The sequence below is a fragment of the Gossypium raimondii genome, chromosome 8 (genome assembly GCF_025698545.1).
Source record: "Gossypium raimondii isolate GPD5lz chromosome 8, ASM2569854v1, whole genome shotgun sequence".
NCBI lineage: Eukaryota > Viridiplantae > Streptophyta > Magnoliopsida > Malvales > Malvaceae > Gossypium > Gossypium raimondii.
Window position 1 is genome coordinate 62,111,917 of NC_068572.1, and position 17,284 is coordinate 62,129,200.

The 17,284-nt window shown below is 34.6% G+C and overlaps 4 protein-coding genes across 4 annotated transcripts; 2 read left to right on the top strand and 2 right to left on the bottom strand.

Annotated features, from left to right (window-relative positions):
- The first annotated feature begins 808 nt into the window (after positions 1-808).
- LOC105792956 (uncharacterized) lies at positions 809-4,507 on the top strand. The gene is made up of 9 exons (XM_012621834.2): positions 809-1,296; positions 1,998-2,089; positions 2,526-2,628; positions 2,713-2,969; positions 3,044-3,175; positions 3,256-3,489; positions 3,626-3,840; positions 3,934-4,087; positions 4,225-4,507. The coding sequence occupies exons 1-9, from the start codon at positions 1,047-1,049 to the stop codon at positions 4,441-4,443; spliced, it is 1,656 nt and encodes a 551-aa protein (XP_012477288.1). The 5' UTR covers positions 809-1,046; the 3' UTR covers positions 4,444-4,507.
- Positions 4,398-7,206, bottom strand: LOC105792960 (polyadenylate-binding protein-interacting protein 7). The gene is made up of 5 exons (XM_012621837.2): positions 7,042-7,206; positions 5,428-6,473; positions 5,281-5,351; positions 5,053-5,156; positions 4,398-4,927 (listed from the first exon to the last, which is right to left on the bottom strand). Exons 2-5 carry the CDS (start codon positions 6,395-6,397, stop codon positions 4,627-4,629), a joined length of 1,446 nt encoding a protein of 481 aa, XP_012477291.2. The 5' UTR covers positions 6,398-6,473; positions 7,042-7,206; the 3' UTR covers positions 4,398-4,626.
- Positions 7,207-8,507: 1,301 nt separating this feature from the next.
- On the top strand, positions 8,508-12,452 carry LOC105792959 (endoglucanase 16). Its single transcript, XM_012621836.2, has 8 exons — positions 8,508-8,859; positions 8,945-9,157; positions 9,709-9,909; positions 9,999-10,076; positions 10,717-10,866; positions 11,004-11,115; positions 11,716-11,879; positions 11,971-12,452. Exons 1-8 carry the CDS (start codon positions 8,656-8,658, stop codon positions 12,292-12,294), a joined length of 1,446 nt encoding a protein of 481 aa, XP_012477290.1. The 5' UTR covers positions 8,508-8,655; the 3' UTR covers positions 12,295-12,452.
- A 404-nt stretch (positions 12,453-12,856) lies between these two features.
- On the bottom strand, positions 12,857-16,618 carry LOC105792958 (cytokinin dehydrogenase 7). Its single transcript, XM_012621835.2, has 4 exons — positions 15,798-16,618; positions 15,450-15,725; positions 13,705-13,967; positions 12,857-13,203 (listed from the first exon to the last, which is right to left on the bottom strand). Exons 1-4 carry the CDS (start codon positions 16,494-16,496, stop codon positions 12,897-12,899), a joined length of 1,545 nt encoding a protein of 514 aa, XP_012477289.1. The 5' UTR covers positions 16,497-16,618; the 3' UTR covers positions 12,857-12,896.
- Positions 16,619-17,284: the final 666 nt, after the last annotated feature.

A 17,284-nucleotide genomic window follows, 5' to 3' on the forward strand; every position in this document is an offset into this window, starting at 1 on the left:
AAGGGTTTTGATGGTCTCCCATGTGAATTTTAATGTGATAAGTTGATTAATATTAAATATTTTTATATCTAAAATTTCATCGAGACTTAAATTTGTTAATATAAATTAAAGATTTAGCTCAATTTATTTGGATTTGGGTTACTTACTTAGCCAAACAAGTTAAGTTGCTTTTACCATACACCAAATTGCCCTATTAGACCATTATTGTCAATTGAAAACATTTATTTTATTGGTACATTCACATGATTATTTAAAAATAATAATAATTACTAAATTAAAAATTTAAATATAAAAACATCAAATGATCCCAAACTCAGTATTTGTCAGCTACAATCTATTTTATATATAAAAAATTATATTACAAATCAATAATGAATCAAACTAAAGTTAAATAATGTTATGCACTTTAATTATTTGATTAAACGAATAAATTAATGGATCAACATTTCGGTTAAAACAAAAAATTTTAATTCGATCGATTCTGAATACACTATGTATAGTGGGTAAGATAATCTAGATTATATTCTATATATATTCAAACCATTGTCGCCAGTTGCATGGTTGGGGGGAGGGGGCTCATCTCAACTCTGAGTGGAATCGTATACCCTTGGCTGGTGGCTGGTGGCTGCTAGTGGTTGCACTGATGAATTCAATGAAATCACAAGCCCCATTTTTAAAGAAAAAAAAAAGATCAAACTTTTGAAAGCACGAGAAATTTACTGTAAAAAAAAAAAAGTTGACCCTGAAAATAATGTCCCCTGCTATGTATAGTTGGCATGGCTTTACCTTCTTTTTTTTTTTCCTTCATCTGCAAGATTTAAAAATGGTTCCTTTCATTTCCATATTCAAAAAAACACTCAAATAAAGCAAAAGAAAAAACACCCAAAGTTCCTCTTTGTGCTCTGCAGCTATGGGCACAGAATTCACCTTTACCTTTTGTTTTTCAAGAGAAAAAGATAATAATAAAAAATCCTCGTTTTGTCTAAAAATCCGTACTTTCTCTGGGTTTCTTTTATAATCATTTTTCCTCGTATTGTTTTGCAGTAATGTTTCAAGCTTTGTCTGGAAAAAACATGGCCATGGGTGGTCTTAAAAGAGTAGAAACAATAAACAGCAAAGGTTGTTCAAGGTTATTTGTTGGGTTCTCATCTTCAATCCCATCATTTAGAACCTTCCAATCGTTTGATCTTATGTCCCCTTCTCCTACCACCTCTCATGGCTCTGAATTGTCAACAATGGTTCGATCCCTTGGTCCACTTTCCGGTCTGGTTATTTGTGTAACCGGTTTATCTAAAGGTTGGTAATCTTGTCTTCAACAGTTTATGCATGTATGTATGTATATGTTTTATGGTACCAAGTTAGGACAACGGTTCACTCGAGAGGTGCATTGCTGAGAGAGATCCTTACTCGACCTTGGGGATCTTATAAAAAAGGCCGTCGGTCATTCTAGTCTACTTATATTTCGTCTTTTTTAAGTATAGATTGTTAAGTTAGAAAAACCGATAAATGTGGTGTAAGGATGGCAGACATCCTACTTCTGCTAAAGCACTACAAGAAATCTGGTGATTGACATCCGAAAGGTATAAAGTCGTAGGAGGTGTTACGAATGCTTAGAAGGAAGAAAGATAATTGAGAGAGAGGGAGATTCCTTGTTCTCGGACTTTGAGAATCTAATAAAGAGTGTTGATCTTTTTTAAGTATGGGTTGTCATATTAGTACAATGATAAATGCTGTATACGGATAACAAACATCCTCTAACTCACATAAGGTTATCTTTTTAAGTATGGATTGTCATATTAAGACAACGGTAAATGCTGTATACGGATGACAGACATCCACTAACTCATAGAGGATTGGTTGGTGGGTTGCAAAGTGATCTTGCTAGCTCGCATAAGATTGATAGGTCATGAGGTAATCTTGCGAAGTGTGGGTATTACAATGTTAGACATTTATTCTTTGATCATGAAATTCATGTTATTTTTTTGTTTGTTTTTCAGAAGCAAAGAAACAAGTTATGGAAGCAACAGAGAGATTAGGGGGACAATACAGTACTAGCTTACATCCTCAATGTACACATTTGGTGGTTCAAATATCCTTTTCTAAGTAAAAGTGACGTGGAGGTTAATTTATTAAGAGCGAGATTGTATTTTATCTTATTTATTTAAAAAATAGATAAATTAATTTTTATGCGTTAAAATTACTCTTTTTGTTAAAAATTTCATCAATTTATACTAGATAGTGATATGTGGCATGCCACGTGTACATGTTGACATATAATGACCAATTTTTAATAGTAGAAATGGATGAAATTCTTAACAAAAGGATTATTTTGCTCTTTGATTTAACGTATCGGAATTAATTTACCTATTTTTTGGAGCAATTAACTCTTAGTACAGACCTCCATGATACTTTTTACCTCTTTTTGTATTGTTTTTTTAGTTTAATATGGTTTCATGTTCTTTCTATTGTTTTATTATATGGTGGCAATGCAAGTGTTTTATGTCATACCTTAATGTTTGGTTAACAGCATTAGTGGAAGTAAGTTCGAGCATGTTTTAAAACACAGATCGAGAAACGGTTTGTTCGTTGTTACGATTGGGTGGTTCGTCGATAGTGTTAAGAGCAACAGTAAGATCAAGCTGTGCTCTAAAACATGTTCTTTTTTTTAGCTCGGTACAATGTACAAGGTCAATGTTTTTTTTTTTTTTGCAGTAAGGTTAAGTGAATCAGTGTATACCGTGAAGGGTATCGGAGAATGTAGCCCGCGTGTAGATGAGTTGAACCTGCACGTCGGGTCAACGGATAGTTCGTGTCTTCCTTCCGGTTTTCATGAAACCAAGAAAATCAAGACGATAAAGAAACTACAACTACGATCTTCTGATGGAATCTCTGATAAATACATGGACTCGACACTATCGGGTCATACTCTGTACATTGATTCTAATATTTCGGGTGAACTATGGAATAAGGTAATATTCGATATGTTCTATACGGTGTAAGTTGATAAACTGGGGTCACCATTTTTGTGTATGTTGCTTGATAGGTTCTCGAGGTCGTGTCTAAAGAAGGGGCTGCAACCATAGATCGATGGTTTGTTGGTTGCGGTGTGAGTCTCGTAGTGTGCGAGGAGAGTTCTGTCCATCAATATATCGGACACTCAAGCAACGTTGTAACGGTGAGTTAGATTATGCATAACACATAAGGATGATCAATGATTCATAATGCTGGAACTGATTTTATATTTAATGTCTCAAGCCATTGTGGGTACTGAAAACAGCTAAGGATAGGAACCTGCTGAGGCTTGTTCGTGTGTCGGTCGATTTGGCTAGGCAGATTGGGACAGTGCTCGAAACTTCCCGGAATCACAACGCGGCTAAGTTCATGCAAAATACCGAGAGCTTGAAAAGGAATGCAACTCATGAAGAGAGGCAACAGATTGTACATTTAGCTAAAACCAGGATTCAGAATCGTCGCAATTGTCATATGCAGGTAAGTGGTTAATCATGTTTGGCAGCTCATTATTACATGTGTCACTGGCTTAGAACTTTAACCTAGCAAAACTGGACATGGACCATGACACACGGTATTTATCTAGCGTATCTTTGAAATTCTGTTTCACTTTCAGACATGTCAAACTCCGATCCATCCAATAAGCCCGAGCACTCTTCTAGATTCAATTTGTTGGTCGATATCCAAACCAACTTCAAGTGCTCGTATTTACACTGAATCTTTTAGTGGTGACGAGGATAGTGATCATCGATCCATATTCTTTGATGCAAACGGTGATGGCAAGAATTCAGGGGGCTCGTTTATGGACTTAACCCGGTTGCTTACAGAAAGGTGATTGATTTATCATATAAATTTTGTTCCTTTTCGTGTTATACGAGTTATGTATTATCTCACTCTTACCTATTTTCTGCAACTCATTTGCAGTGAGAAAAATGAGTTGATACTAGAAAACCAGTTTCTTACCATACTATTTCCGGTCGATCGATTTTTGGAGATGGGGCCTTCTTCAAGGACATATTTCGGCCGTAATGGCTTTACATGCTTGCAGGTTCTGGATTATATCTACGAGTTTTATCAGGTACATATTCAAAACTGCATTTGACTCTGGCAATGCTCCAACGATCCTCGGGCAATCCCTGGCTTTCCCGAATTGTTACGTGTTTGGGTCAGGCTGCAATCAATCTTTACCCAAATGATCATTTTGTTTTTTTGTAGGAAAACATGTCAGCTCACGAAATTGAGTCTGCTATTCACACGGATTCGAGGCATGCTGACCGGCTTCGAGCGGCATACTCGAGCAAAGAGACAGTTGAATGTGGATATGTGATTTTCAAACGAATTGATTTCTTAGGAAGCCGTAAAAGCTTCGAAATGTTGAAACGTGTTAGTTGTGATAATAACAGTATTGTATACGAGCTCTTACTTAGAGCCTAAAACGTCTTACGTTCAGATTCGATATTTGGATAATTCCAGGTCTAGATCGTGTTCTAAGATCAAATCCTACTCGATGACACCACTGTCAGTCAATTCTATTAGTTACATCAGAGAATTAACAACCTACGAAACGAATTTAACAAAGTAAAAACTATGTACCTCGGCGATGTCAAGCCCGTGGCTTCAGTATATTACAACTCGAAGTAGCCCTGTCTGTGGTACAGTAAACTCAAGGCACTCTTCTTCAAGGAGGTAGCGTTGTACAGCACCTGCAAGTCTTGCCGGTGTACGAGAACCCCTAGTATGGTGGCCAGTTCCAACGCATATGTAAACCTGCAAATGTTGATCTGCTGCCCGTGCTGTGCTCCTTAGAACAGATAATTCATGATTAAGCAGATGAATGGCTTCGCTAACATGCAATCCATGCAGGTCTATCATGTGTTCTTTCCCTCGCACATTCTCTGGAGAAACCGAAACCTGATTCCTATATTATCATATAGGATGAACAGTCAAAAAGAACAAACTAGTTTTAGGCCTACCAAGAACTGATCAAAGCCACGTTAGACACCATGTTAAGGGACCAAGTGCAACGGGAAAGAAATGACAAACCTTTGGCAATAGATAGATTCTCGAGCTTTTCTGTGAGCTGCACAACTGCACAAACTACATTGCTTTGCTAGAGCCTTATTGCCGACGAGAAATGCTCGGCGTGCCTATTTCAATTAACCGTATGGATAAGTTGAGCAGGCGAACAACTCATTCCATCGCATGCTAACAAAACGTCAAATCTATGAATGTGTTAGTTTAAATACGTGCAACAATTTTATAACAAGATACCTGTTTGAAACATGCATTATCTAATCGGGCATGGTCTCGAGCTTCTTCCCGCAGTTCCGAGTACAAATTAGCTGCCAGTTCAATACTGTTAATGCAAATAAATAAAGCTATGAAAATGAATGAACTTTATTAAGTGCGGAATATTACCCACTGCATCTCCGGTTGCACGAGCTAAACCACGAGTCTGTACTCTATCAGCAGAAGCACCTCTTGTGGTTGCAGCAATGTAGGTATGAGCCGACCCGTGAGAACTTCTACTTGACCCAATAGTCGAATCAGAAGAACCGTTCATCTCAAACTGAGTAAGCATCTCAATTGTCCGATTTAAATCACAACTATTCGCAAAATAAGCCTCCGCAAGGCTTTCGGTAGCAAAACCAGGGAACTGAGCAACCAAAAAATCCACAGGATTCATTTCAGTACCATTACCATCCATAATTTCATGCTCACGTAACATATTGGTCACGAGTCCATGTCTCGAATTTCTGTTATATAGGTGACCCTGCCTCCCATTGCCAAGTAGCTGATCACTTTTAACAAGTTGCTCGTCCAATGTTTCAGCTGGTAAATGTAAAAAACTTGCCAACGTAGGATCCGCTCCGTAGGATGAAACACGATATCTCAAATTTTCAGCTATGTTATTACCATTACCGTAGGGATTCCGTAATTCCTGCCGATCACTGTACACATATTCACCATCTGCAAAAGAAACAAACCTTGAAACTTTGCTACCATCACGCAAGGATAAACCGGCTAAAGAGAGGTTCCCGGACCCGATTCCTTGAGAATCCTCCTCATTAATAAATTTAAAGTCCGAGGTAATGTCTTTAGGGAGCTGGGACCGCCAGAACCGATGAGCCTCTTCGTTCGATTTATTAGAGATGGAAGACCTTGACCTATCAAGCACCGGTTTCCCTAGGGTCCCAGAAGCAGCAAACCTTGTTGTTCCGTCACCTGCACTAGTGCTTCCCGATGACGACGGTGATCTAAGAGAAAATGGAACAAACTCCGCTGCATTAGGATTCAAAGTCGTTACCTTGCCAGGGGCATATTGTTTCGCATCACTAATTCGGTTTCCTTTCTCAGAGAAGTTCATTCTTTCCTTAAATCGAAACATAAAAAAGGATCTACATAGCAAACTGGTGCAGAGGATACGCCGCCAACATCGAGTTCCAATAAACACTAAACGAAACCTGCAAAAACCGTCCAACATATCACATTAATAAATGAAATATGACCTTTCCCTAATCTGGAATACGATTAATACACTAAAGTCAGACCAAACCTCAAACAACAATAATCATTTCCATGAAACTACTAATAACATCGAACCATATTCGACTCGTATGAGCAGTTCGATAATATTATGATTAATTAAACAACTACAGCTAATCAGTTCTATGAACAATGTCTAAATAAGCTTAATTTCAAGATTATGAACCAAATAACAAGATTTTCACCAAACCATGCCAAGATACAGTTGAAAACACTAAAATTCACTTAACAACAGGACTTAATTCAATTGAAAACCCTAGTTATAAAAAAATTTGAAACTTCCAAAAATAAACATAATCAAGCACTGTACTTCAACAAAATAAACTAGAACCAAAAGCAAAGCAGATATAAAAACTTATGCTCTTCTTGCATTGGACAAGTAGCTAATTCTAAGAAAATTCAACTCAAGTCAGCCGCCCCCCTTCCCCCCCCCCCCCCCAAAAAAAAAAAAAAGGAAATTTGAGAAATGAAAGGAGAGATTTATACCCTTGCGAAAACAAATAGAAAGGATCCGTTAGCTTAAAGAGATAAAATGAGAATATAAACAGTAAAAATATAATCTTTGGAAGATATTTTAATCCTTTTGGGGGATTTGAGCTTTTGGGTTTTCTTCATCTTTAGCCTAAAGTATATATTATTTTAGCTGTTTTGCTTCACAGCACAGATATTTTTTTTTTCTGAAATTTACTTTACCAATTTTTTAATTTTTTAATTATACCTATTAATTTTTTGTCTCAATTTTTTATTTTTATTAATTTGGAGAGACTCTAGACCGATGAATCCAGTCCAGTTCCAGCTAGACCTGTCCATGGGCCTGGTGGCCCGGCCCGGCCTGACGGCCGCTCAAAATATGGGAGGGTTCGGGTAAAAATATAGGCCCGAAATATGAGCTTAGGTAAAAAACAAGGCCCGTTTAAAAAAGGACCGGGCCTCGGGCACCACTTTTTTGGCCCAGGCCCGGCCCGGCCTGAATATAATAAATATATTTTTTTATTTTTATTTTTTAATTTTAAAATACTTTTAAAATAATTTTTTGATGTTTATTAAAAATAGACCGGGCCAGGCTCGGGCTTGTGATATTTTTCCCAGGCTGGGCCGGGCCTAGGAGGAGGGCTGAAAATTTTTTCCGAGCCCGGCCCATGGATAGGTCTAGTTCCAGCAACATTATAAATTTGAGTTTGATACTAATTAAAATGAAAAACATAAGAAAATTGCATTAAAAGTCCTCAAATTATGACTCACATTTTACAATGACCTCTAAACTCTAAAACTTTCTAATTACATTCTAATTAAAATTTTCTATTTTATATATCATGTAATCTCATATTTAAATTAAATATATTATATTATAGGATAAATACTTATTTATATTAAGAAATTTAATAGAAAGAAAAATAAGACGGTAGTAAAAACATATATTTAATTTATATTAAAATATAGGAATTAATTACATATTATAACCTCAAACACGATGTTAATAATTGAATTTAAATTTTGAAATCTAAAAATATAAGAATTTATGGGATATTATAACTAAAATTTAATTTAATTTTTATGGTTGATTTTAAACCTAATCATTTAATTTGAATTAAATGTTAATTAAAATTAAAAACAATTTTTTATCAAATAAATTGAAGTGTTAAAATAGTCAAATTCAACCAATGAAAATCATTGAGGACTAAAGATAGATTCAGTTTTTTGAGGAACAAAAAAAAAAAAAGAAGCAAATCCAATAATAAAACACACAATTTGGAAGAAAAAAACTTGAAAAATGGTAAAAAAAGCTGAACCATGAATCTAAAATACCCAACATTTAGTAAAAATTAATGTTTTTGGCCAAAAAAAAAAGCCTAAATTTAACGTACAAACCCTCCCCACCATTACTAAATTTAACAATTGTAATTCCCTATAACTAGTCTCCCCCTTCATTCATTTTTTTCATTCATCCACAACCAAAACTAAGAAATAAAAAATAAAAAAGTGTAAAAACCCAGAGCTCCAATGCCTTGGAGTTCTTAAAAAGACTTGGTTTTTATAGATTTTGAATATTATTGAAAATCAAAGTCTGGGTTTTTTTTTGGGGGGCGGGGCTTTTAAAAAATGGGGACAAAAACATTATTTGCAGCTGTTCTTATTACATGGTTGGCTGCTTTTCAATGTTGTAATGGACATAATTTTAATTACAAAGAAGCCCTTACGAAATCCCTAATGTTCTTAGAAGCACAAAGATCGGGTAAACTCCCTGCTGATAATAGAATACATTGGAGAGGAGATTCTGCACTCGATGATGGAAAAGAAGCAAATGTAAATCATATGTTTCAGTTTTATTTGTAGACTCTTTCGAGAGAAATCTTTTGTATGCATATTAATTTGATGAAATAATTCGCAGGTAGACCTTGTTGGAGGATATTACGATGCCGGCGATAACGTGAAATACGGGATGCCGATGGCGTTTACGATCACTACCTTGGCTTGGTCCGCCATTGCTTACGAAAAGGAACTCAAAGCTGCAGGAGAAATGGGAAACGTTCATTCGGCAATTCGTTGGGGTACTGATTATTTCCTCAAATGTGGCAAAAAACGTGGCATCTTCTATGTTCAGGTAGATGAATATATATTGAATCTATATTTTTATTAAGAGTAGAATGCATTTTTACTTCCTTTTATTCTAAAATTGGTAAAATAGATTAAAGAGTATATTGATTTTTCATCAATCACACTAGTTTTTAACAATAAAAATAGATGATATTTTTAACAAAAAGAATAATTTGCTCTTTAATCTAATGTACAATACTAATTAGTTGGGGAGCAAAATATAATCCGACTCGAAGTATAAGGCCTCCATGATAATTTTACTTTTTATATATGGAGGCCCTTGTACTAGAAATCAGATTGCATTTTGCCCCATTTACTCAAAATATGAGCAAAAATAGATGCAATTTTTAATAAACGGACTAGTTTGCTCATTGATTTAACATTTAGGGACTAATTTATTTATTTTTTGTGTAGAAAAAGTAAAATATAATCCAACTCTTAATACAAGAGTCTCCATGATAGTTTTACGGTGTATATATATATATGCATGTGTATGTATATGTATATGTTGTTATTGCAAGTAGTTAATGATGTTGGGATTTTGTTTGTGGGGAAAAGGTTGGGGATCCTGTAGAAGATCATAAATGTTGGGTGAGACCAGAAACTATGAAGACACCGAGGACTGTGTTGCAAATTAATGAGACCGTACCTGGGACAGAGATTGCAGCTGAAACTTCAGCTGCAATGGCTGCTTCTTCTATTGTCTTTAGATATGTCGATCCTCCTTATGCACGTAGACTTCTTAACAAAGCCAAATCGGTATGCATATACATATACATATATGTACGTATGCATGTATGAAATGGACGTTAAATTTATTTATTCTGGGGTTATTTTCCTTTTTGTAGCTTTTCTACTTTGGTAAGAAGAACAAAGGAACTTTCGATGGAGAATGCCCCTTCTATTGCTCTTTTTCTGGCTATAATGTAATCTCTCTCTCTCTCTCTCTTCTCTCTCTTTGTATGTATATATATATATATATCGTTGGTAAAAGTATCTTGGAGGCCCCTATATTAAAAATAAGATTACATTTGACTCTCTTTGCTTCAAATTAGTTCATGTGTATTAGGTTAAAAAGTAAATTAGCCATTTTGTTAAAAACTTCATCCATTTTTATTGTTAAAAATTAGTCTACGTACATCAATATGGCGTACACGTGGCGTCTAATTATCCCATCAGCCACACTAATTTTTAACAATATAAATAGATGAATTATTAACAGAAAGGATCGATTTACTCTTTGGTTTAACGTATAGGTATTAATTTGCCCATTTTTTAGTAGAGGAGTAAAATGTAATCAAACTCCTAGGGCTCTCCATAATACTTTTATCGAGTAAAGTTAGGGAGTCAATATTAAGGGCCAAAATAAAATTTTAAAAGCTTGAGGACCAAAGACTAAAAAAATGTTTAAATTGAATAACTTATAATTGAAAGGGACTAAAATACCTATTGTACCACTTAGCTAAGGGACCAAGATCACTCCCTACCCCTTTCTTCTTAGGGACAAAAATAGCTGTATATATTGGTTTTCGTATGAAATGTTGACAAATATGTAAATTATTGTAGGATGAATTGTTGTGGGCTGCATCATGGTTATACACAGCCACACAAGATCAGAAGTTTAGGAAGTTTATAACAGAAGATGCAGTGAGTGCAGTTGTGGATGAGTTTAATTGGGATCTCAAATATGCTGGAATCCAAGTCCTCCTTTCCGATGTTCGTTAAACCCTAATCTTTAAATCCCAAAATCATCGATTCAATTAAACCCCATTTTTTTTTTGTTTTTTGCAATGAATCTAATCATCTCACCAATGCTTGTTTGTGTGTTTGTGTATGTATATATATGATTGCAGACTTTCCTTCAAAGCAATGATGAGGCTTTGAAAATCTTCAAGGACCATGCTGATAGTTATATTTGCTCTGTGCTTCCTCAAAGTCCTTATTTCAAAGTACCCAAGACTCCAGGTCTCTACTTCACTTCTCCATCATCATGTTTGCTTTTCAAAAAGATTGAAAACTAACCGAGTACTAATCTGAAATAAGGGAATGGATTGGTTTACTCATGAACTGGCAGTTGAATCGTTTTTTTTATTATTATTTAAATATTTTTATCAGTGGTGGATCTTAGGACTAAGTTTTTAAAAAAATTTAAGAATTTTAATAAGATTTTTTAAAAAAAATTGAGGGTCTAATTAAAATTTTAAATTTTTTGTGAAACTAATGAGAACTTTTAAGAAGGCTTAATTAAAAAAAAGGTATAATGAAAATTTTCAGTAAATTGAAAACGCCTAATAAAATTTTCTAAAATTTCAAGGAAAATGAAAATTTCCAAAAATTGGGGTCTAATTAATTTTTATTTTAAATTTTAAGGAAATGAAATTTTCCTAGAATTTGGGGACGATTGGTCACCATTACAGTTTCATTTGATTATTATGATTTTAAAATAATTTATTCAATTGAACCGATAGACGAACCAAAAATTAATGATTTGATCAGTTTAATTATTGGTTCCGTTTTGAAAAATCTTGGTTGATTAATGAAAATATGACAATTTATATATTTCAGGTGGTTTGATCCATTTAAGAGATGGAGCTAACCTCCAATACGTTACCGGAGTTTCTTTCCTCTTCAGTATCTACGGTGACTTGCTTCAACGTCACAACGTAAAGGTCAAATGCGACTGCCAAGAGTTTGACGCCTCTACCATCTTAAATTTTGCTAAGCAACAAGTAAACCTTAAAATCTTAAATCTTAAATCGTAAATCTTGACTTCAAATCCACTTCACTCACTTAGGGATGAATTTGAATTTGAATTTGTAGATGGATTACATACTCGGGGCAAACCCACTAGGGAGATCATACATGGTAGGGTTCGGGAACAATCCACCAACACAAGCCCACCATAGGGGTGCATCGATACCATTATCGGAAGCCAACGTGGACATCAATTGCGGCATGAGTTTCGCCCGTTGGTTCAATAAGAACTCACCGAACCCTAACGAGTTAACTGGCGCCATCCTCGGTGGACCGGACAAGCAAGATAAGTTTAGTGATCTACGTTGGACGTCGATCTACACCGAGCCATGCACTTACGTTAACTCTTTAGCTGTGGCAGGTTTGGCAAAGCTTACTTGCCATAAGTAATAAACCATAGTCTATAATTTTGTCATTTGTAACTTATTTTTACCATGTAAGATAAAAAAATGGACCAATTTACTGCATGAAATATTGAACTTATATTGTGGTGCATTCAACACAATTTTTTTTTCTTTTTTTAACGTAGAGGGGAAATGTATTAATAATTTGATATAATCTTTTAAATAAATATATATTTTAATCCTCCAAAATTAATAAATCAGTTTTCAGCCTTTTAAACATACCCTTTAATACTATGTATCAATATATAATTATCTAATTGCATAGTTAAAGAAAACTTTGGTTTAATTTTTAGTAAAATTCATGCATGAAAGTCACTTAATATAGGATAAAAGGGTTATGGATACAACTAAATAACCCTTAAAAATTTGACTTTGTCCTTGATGAATAGAATTTTGAGATTATTTTCTCATATATATGACTTGAATTGAATAAATTCATACAATTAAATACTTTAAATATCATTATTTTACTATTTTGATTTTTTTTATTTGTTTACTATATTTATTGCAATTGATTAGGATAATATATATTCGTTTTGTACATAAAATCATGTTAAATATGATAATTTTTTTAATATACGTTAGAAATTAAGATAGATGGGTCCTTTTAAAAATGTTTTGTCCAGGTGCAAGGATAGCCATAGGATCAAAACTAGCCTTCCTCTCTACAAATCTCGTCCATTGATTCCCAAAATGCCTTTTCCACTGCTCTTTCGACTGGTAATGAGGGAGATATAGCTTGAAATCTAAACCCTCTCTGATGCACCATTCGACGATTTCCCGGTTTTGTGCCACCGATTCCTCGACCGACGGCCCTCTTGATACGAACCGAAGCAATGCCACAAGGTAAAAGATTTCGCTGTCTGGTAACGCCACCGACGTACGATTATCCCACCTAAAAAAACACATTCAAAAAGTTGCAGTTCACGTGTTAGAAAATATCCTTCGTAAAGTTTAATGACATGTACGTGAAATTGGCTCCCATAAAATTAAGTTTAAGACCAATTTAAATCTGAGTTATCGTATGAGGACGTCTAGTGGAATTTACCCTTATAAAATTAACCGTGTCTGATGAGGTGAAATTGGCTGCGGTCCCTAAGCTCTACAGGTGACACGTGTCGAGATACTAAGCTTTTGATGAGACCTCATCGTCTAAAGCGTGGCAGACATGCAGTTTGGGAATACAATCAAAGGGTCCACAAAAATGTGTTTGTGCGAGTCATGATTGAATTGAATTTAAATAATAAAAATAATTAAATTTAATTATGAATATATATAAATTAATATATTGTGCATGAAAAATCATTATTGAACATTTTCATAAATGTTTGGCTTATTATTTTGAATTTTTTTACCCTTACATTGAGCCTTAAGGTGCGAAATGGGAAATACTCACTTGCTTCGCATAAGAGGGTAGATCAGCATGGGACCACCGATTCCATCTTTCACCATCTTCTTAAACACCGTCTGATCAAAGTCAACGATGTCTGATTTGGAGATGAAGAGGTTCAACCATGGATGCGGGGCATCCCAAATGCCATTGGCCTTCGCTTGTTCCTCCGCACGCTTCACACGCAATAAAAACTCCACGTAGCTGAGGTCCACCTGAGACTTCAACCCCTCCACGAAACGCAGCGGTTTTAAGAGTCCGGCCACGGCCTGCAAAAGGGGAAACACAGTAAAATAAAGGTGGAGTTAGGGGCAATCACGTAATTTCATATAGAATAAAAAGCAACTCCCTTAAATTTCAATGAGGATATATGTACATTAACATAATGTATACGTTTATTTTTAACATTATAAATAGATAAAAATTTTAATAAAAAATTAATTTATTCTTTAATTTAATAAAAATAATCTAACTTTTAATAAATTATTTTCAAACTATCAATATTCAATTATACATGTATTTTAAGAACCCTCAAACTCAAATAATTAAATTAATGGGATGTGCTTTTTTAAATTTTAATTATAACGTTGATGAATTGGAACATTTGATAAAAGAAAAAAAAAGTAATGAATAATAATTTCTTTAAAAAAAATTAATAACAAAAAATCATAGCAGTAGTGAATTATTCGGTTCGTGATATGATGGGATTCGATAAGAGGCCCGTCCTCAGTCGCTGAGGGTTGTACACGTATAACCAATTTAGGAATATTCCCACATTGTTGATTAAGTGGACCCATTTTCAATTTCAGTCATCTTTTTTATGCCATTCGTTGACGTTGACTGCTTAAGGTTCTATATTGTTAAGTCACTACATGATGCGGGTGATTGTTAATATATATATATATATCATACATAATTGTATATTAAAAATTAGATTATATTTTATTTTTTAAATAGATAAATTAATTATTATATGTTAAATTAATAAAAATTAGTTATTTTATCAATTTATATTGTTAAAAGCGATATAACTAATGAAATAAACGAATAGTGAAATGTGATATGCCATGTATACATCATGTTGATGTGCAATGATCGATTTTAACAATAAAAATTGATATAATTTTAACAAAAAATAATTTTCTATTTGATTTAATGTATAGAGACTCATTTACGCATTTTATAAGTAGAAGAGATAATATGTAATTTGACTTCTAATGTAGGACCGACCATATTTCTTTTACTTAAAAATCCAAATAATGAATATATATATATATATATATAGAATTATGGTTTTAGTTTTTATAATAATTTTGGATTTGAGATTTTTCAACTTTATTTTTAAAAAATATTTTTATAACTTTTATACATTATTTAGTAAAGTTTCAATTTATTTATTCATAAATAATAAAATTAAAGTAAATAAAATAATTAATAACTTATATATAGTATTTTTGGAAAAATAATTTATTTTTATCGTAATAATTAGAATTAATTATAAATCAAATAAAAACACAAAATCCAACCCGTTTAACTGAGATTTTTAACTTATGAAAAAAATTGTCCAAACACCATTGGTTCAGACGTTAACAAAAGAAACCTTGTTGTCAATTTCTCGGTTTCCTTTGCTCGACCTAATAATAATATTTTAAAAATAGAGAGAAAATAATGTCAAGTTATAGTAAAGAGATAAAATCTCTAATTGCAACATAATGGAGGGACTAAAACCATAATTAGACAAAAATTATTACCTTATCTACAGTCGAAGGGTGGTCACCCTTCTGGTAATGAAAAGCCACTTCAAGACAGTAGAGGACTGAGGCACCGGTTTGAGGGATAATCCCCTGGTTGAACCCATGAACAGGGTCCAATGGCACGGATGGCCATCCATTAACCGGGTCATCATTGTTGCAAAATACAAATCCTTCTACGTAATCAAACGACTCGCCGTCGTCCCGACTCACCAGAAACTCAGCATCCCGAGTGAACTCGTCGAACTCGGTGTACACCACCCTTATCCACCTCACCTAACAACACAAATAAATAAATAAAAAGACAAAATCATCGTACATGCAGTGTCTCGAAACAGTGAAACCCACCATGTCTGGAGCTGGTTGAAGCTTAACCATAGCTCTGGTAATAATACCGAACTGACCAAGCCCACCGAGGGATCCGAAAAAGAGTTCCGGATTTCGGGTTTCGGAACAAACCATTATGTCTCCTTTTCCGGTAATGATTTCCAGTTCCGCCACGTTAGATATCTGAGGACCATAACGGAAAGCTTGACCGCTAACGCCGGCGTTAGATAACGTCCCACCAACCGTTAAGCTCAAGTAATCAGTCCATGACCTCGGAGCTAAACCGAACCGTGAAACGCACCTTGTCAAGACGTTTTCCCATAATGCCCCGCCGGAGACGTCGATAAAAAAGGAACCGTTAATGTTTAAGAGTCGGAAATGGTTTTCCTCTGTAGAACGCATGTCTATTACTAGCCCTCCGTTTGTCATCGCTTGACCATTGATAGAATGGCCGTTACCCCTCGCCGCTACCGTCATACGTGGGATACGTGACGCGGCTTTGATGACCCGAGAAACGTCGTCTGATCCGGCAGGTTTGATTAAAGCTAACGGTTTGGTTGAATAAAGACCGCCGAAGTCTTTGCTGGCTATGGTGGTTTTGTCACCGGTCTCGACACTGCCTTGGAGGTCGATGGATTTGGATAAGGTTGAAACGCCGCCGTTGGGTTTCGGTTCGCCGTCGGTTTCGTGTACGGTTCGGTCCAAGTAAGCTATCCTCATGTTTCTGTTATTTTTTTCTTTTTTTGGACTTGAAATCGAAAAGTAAGCTTTAGTGCGGAGGTAATGACCACAGGGGAGGAGGGACTTAAATAAGGACGGAAATGGAAGGTTTAAGAAGATTTTCTTTTAATGATTTTTAATTATTTAATTTAATTTTGAAGGGTTGGCGTCGGCTTAATTTAATTAAATTTAATGTTGGAGCGCTTAAATGGTTTTTAATTTAACTTTTAATTTAATCAAGGAGTATAGATATAGTGAAATTTCTATATAAAAAATATAATATAATTGTCGATTCAGTATTAACTTGATTGGCATAAGTATTATTGTTAATATAGAAGGACATGAGTTTGACTGCGTTGAAGCACATTGTCTTCCTATTTATGAGTTGAGAAGAGGCTATGAGTACTTTTACGCATGTTTCCAAAAAAGAACAAATATGATATCTTAAAATTGACAACAATTCTTACGTTGGGATTTAAATATATTTTGGTCTAAATTAACTCTTGAAGTTGGTAATTGTTCTCATATAGTCATATTAGGGCTTAAACTAGGTGATTGTTCCTACAGAGGCAAGGCTAGAATTTGCCTATGATCAATCCTTATAATGTATGATTAGACTAATATTCAGAATATATCTAAATAAGGTCAATACAGGGTAATACTCAAATTTGGAATCTCAATATTTTATTTTTCTTTTGATACAATGAGCCTAGAACTAGGTTGTGACCCTTTCCCACCCTTAGATAAGAGGATGAACACATTTCAGTGCCATCGAACTCACATGCACT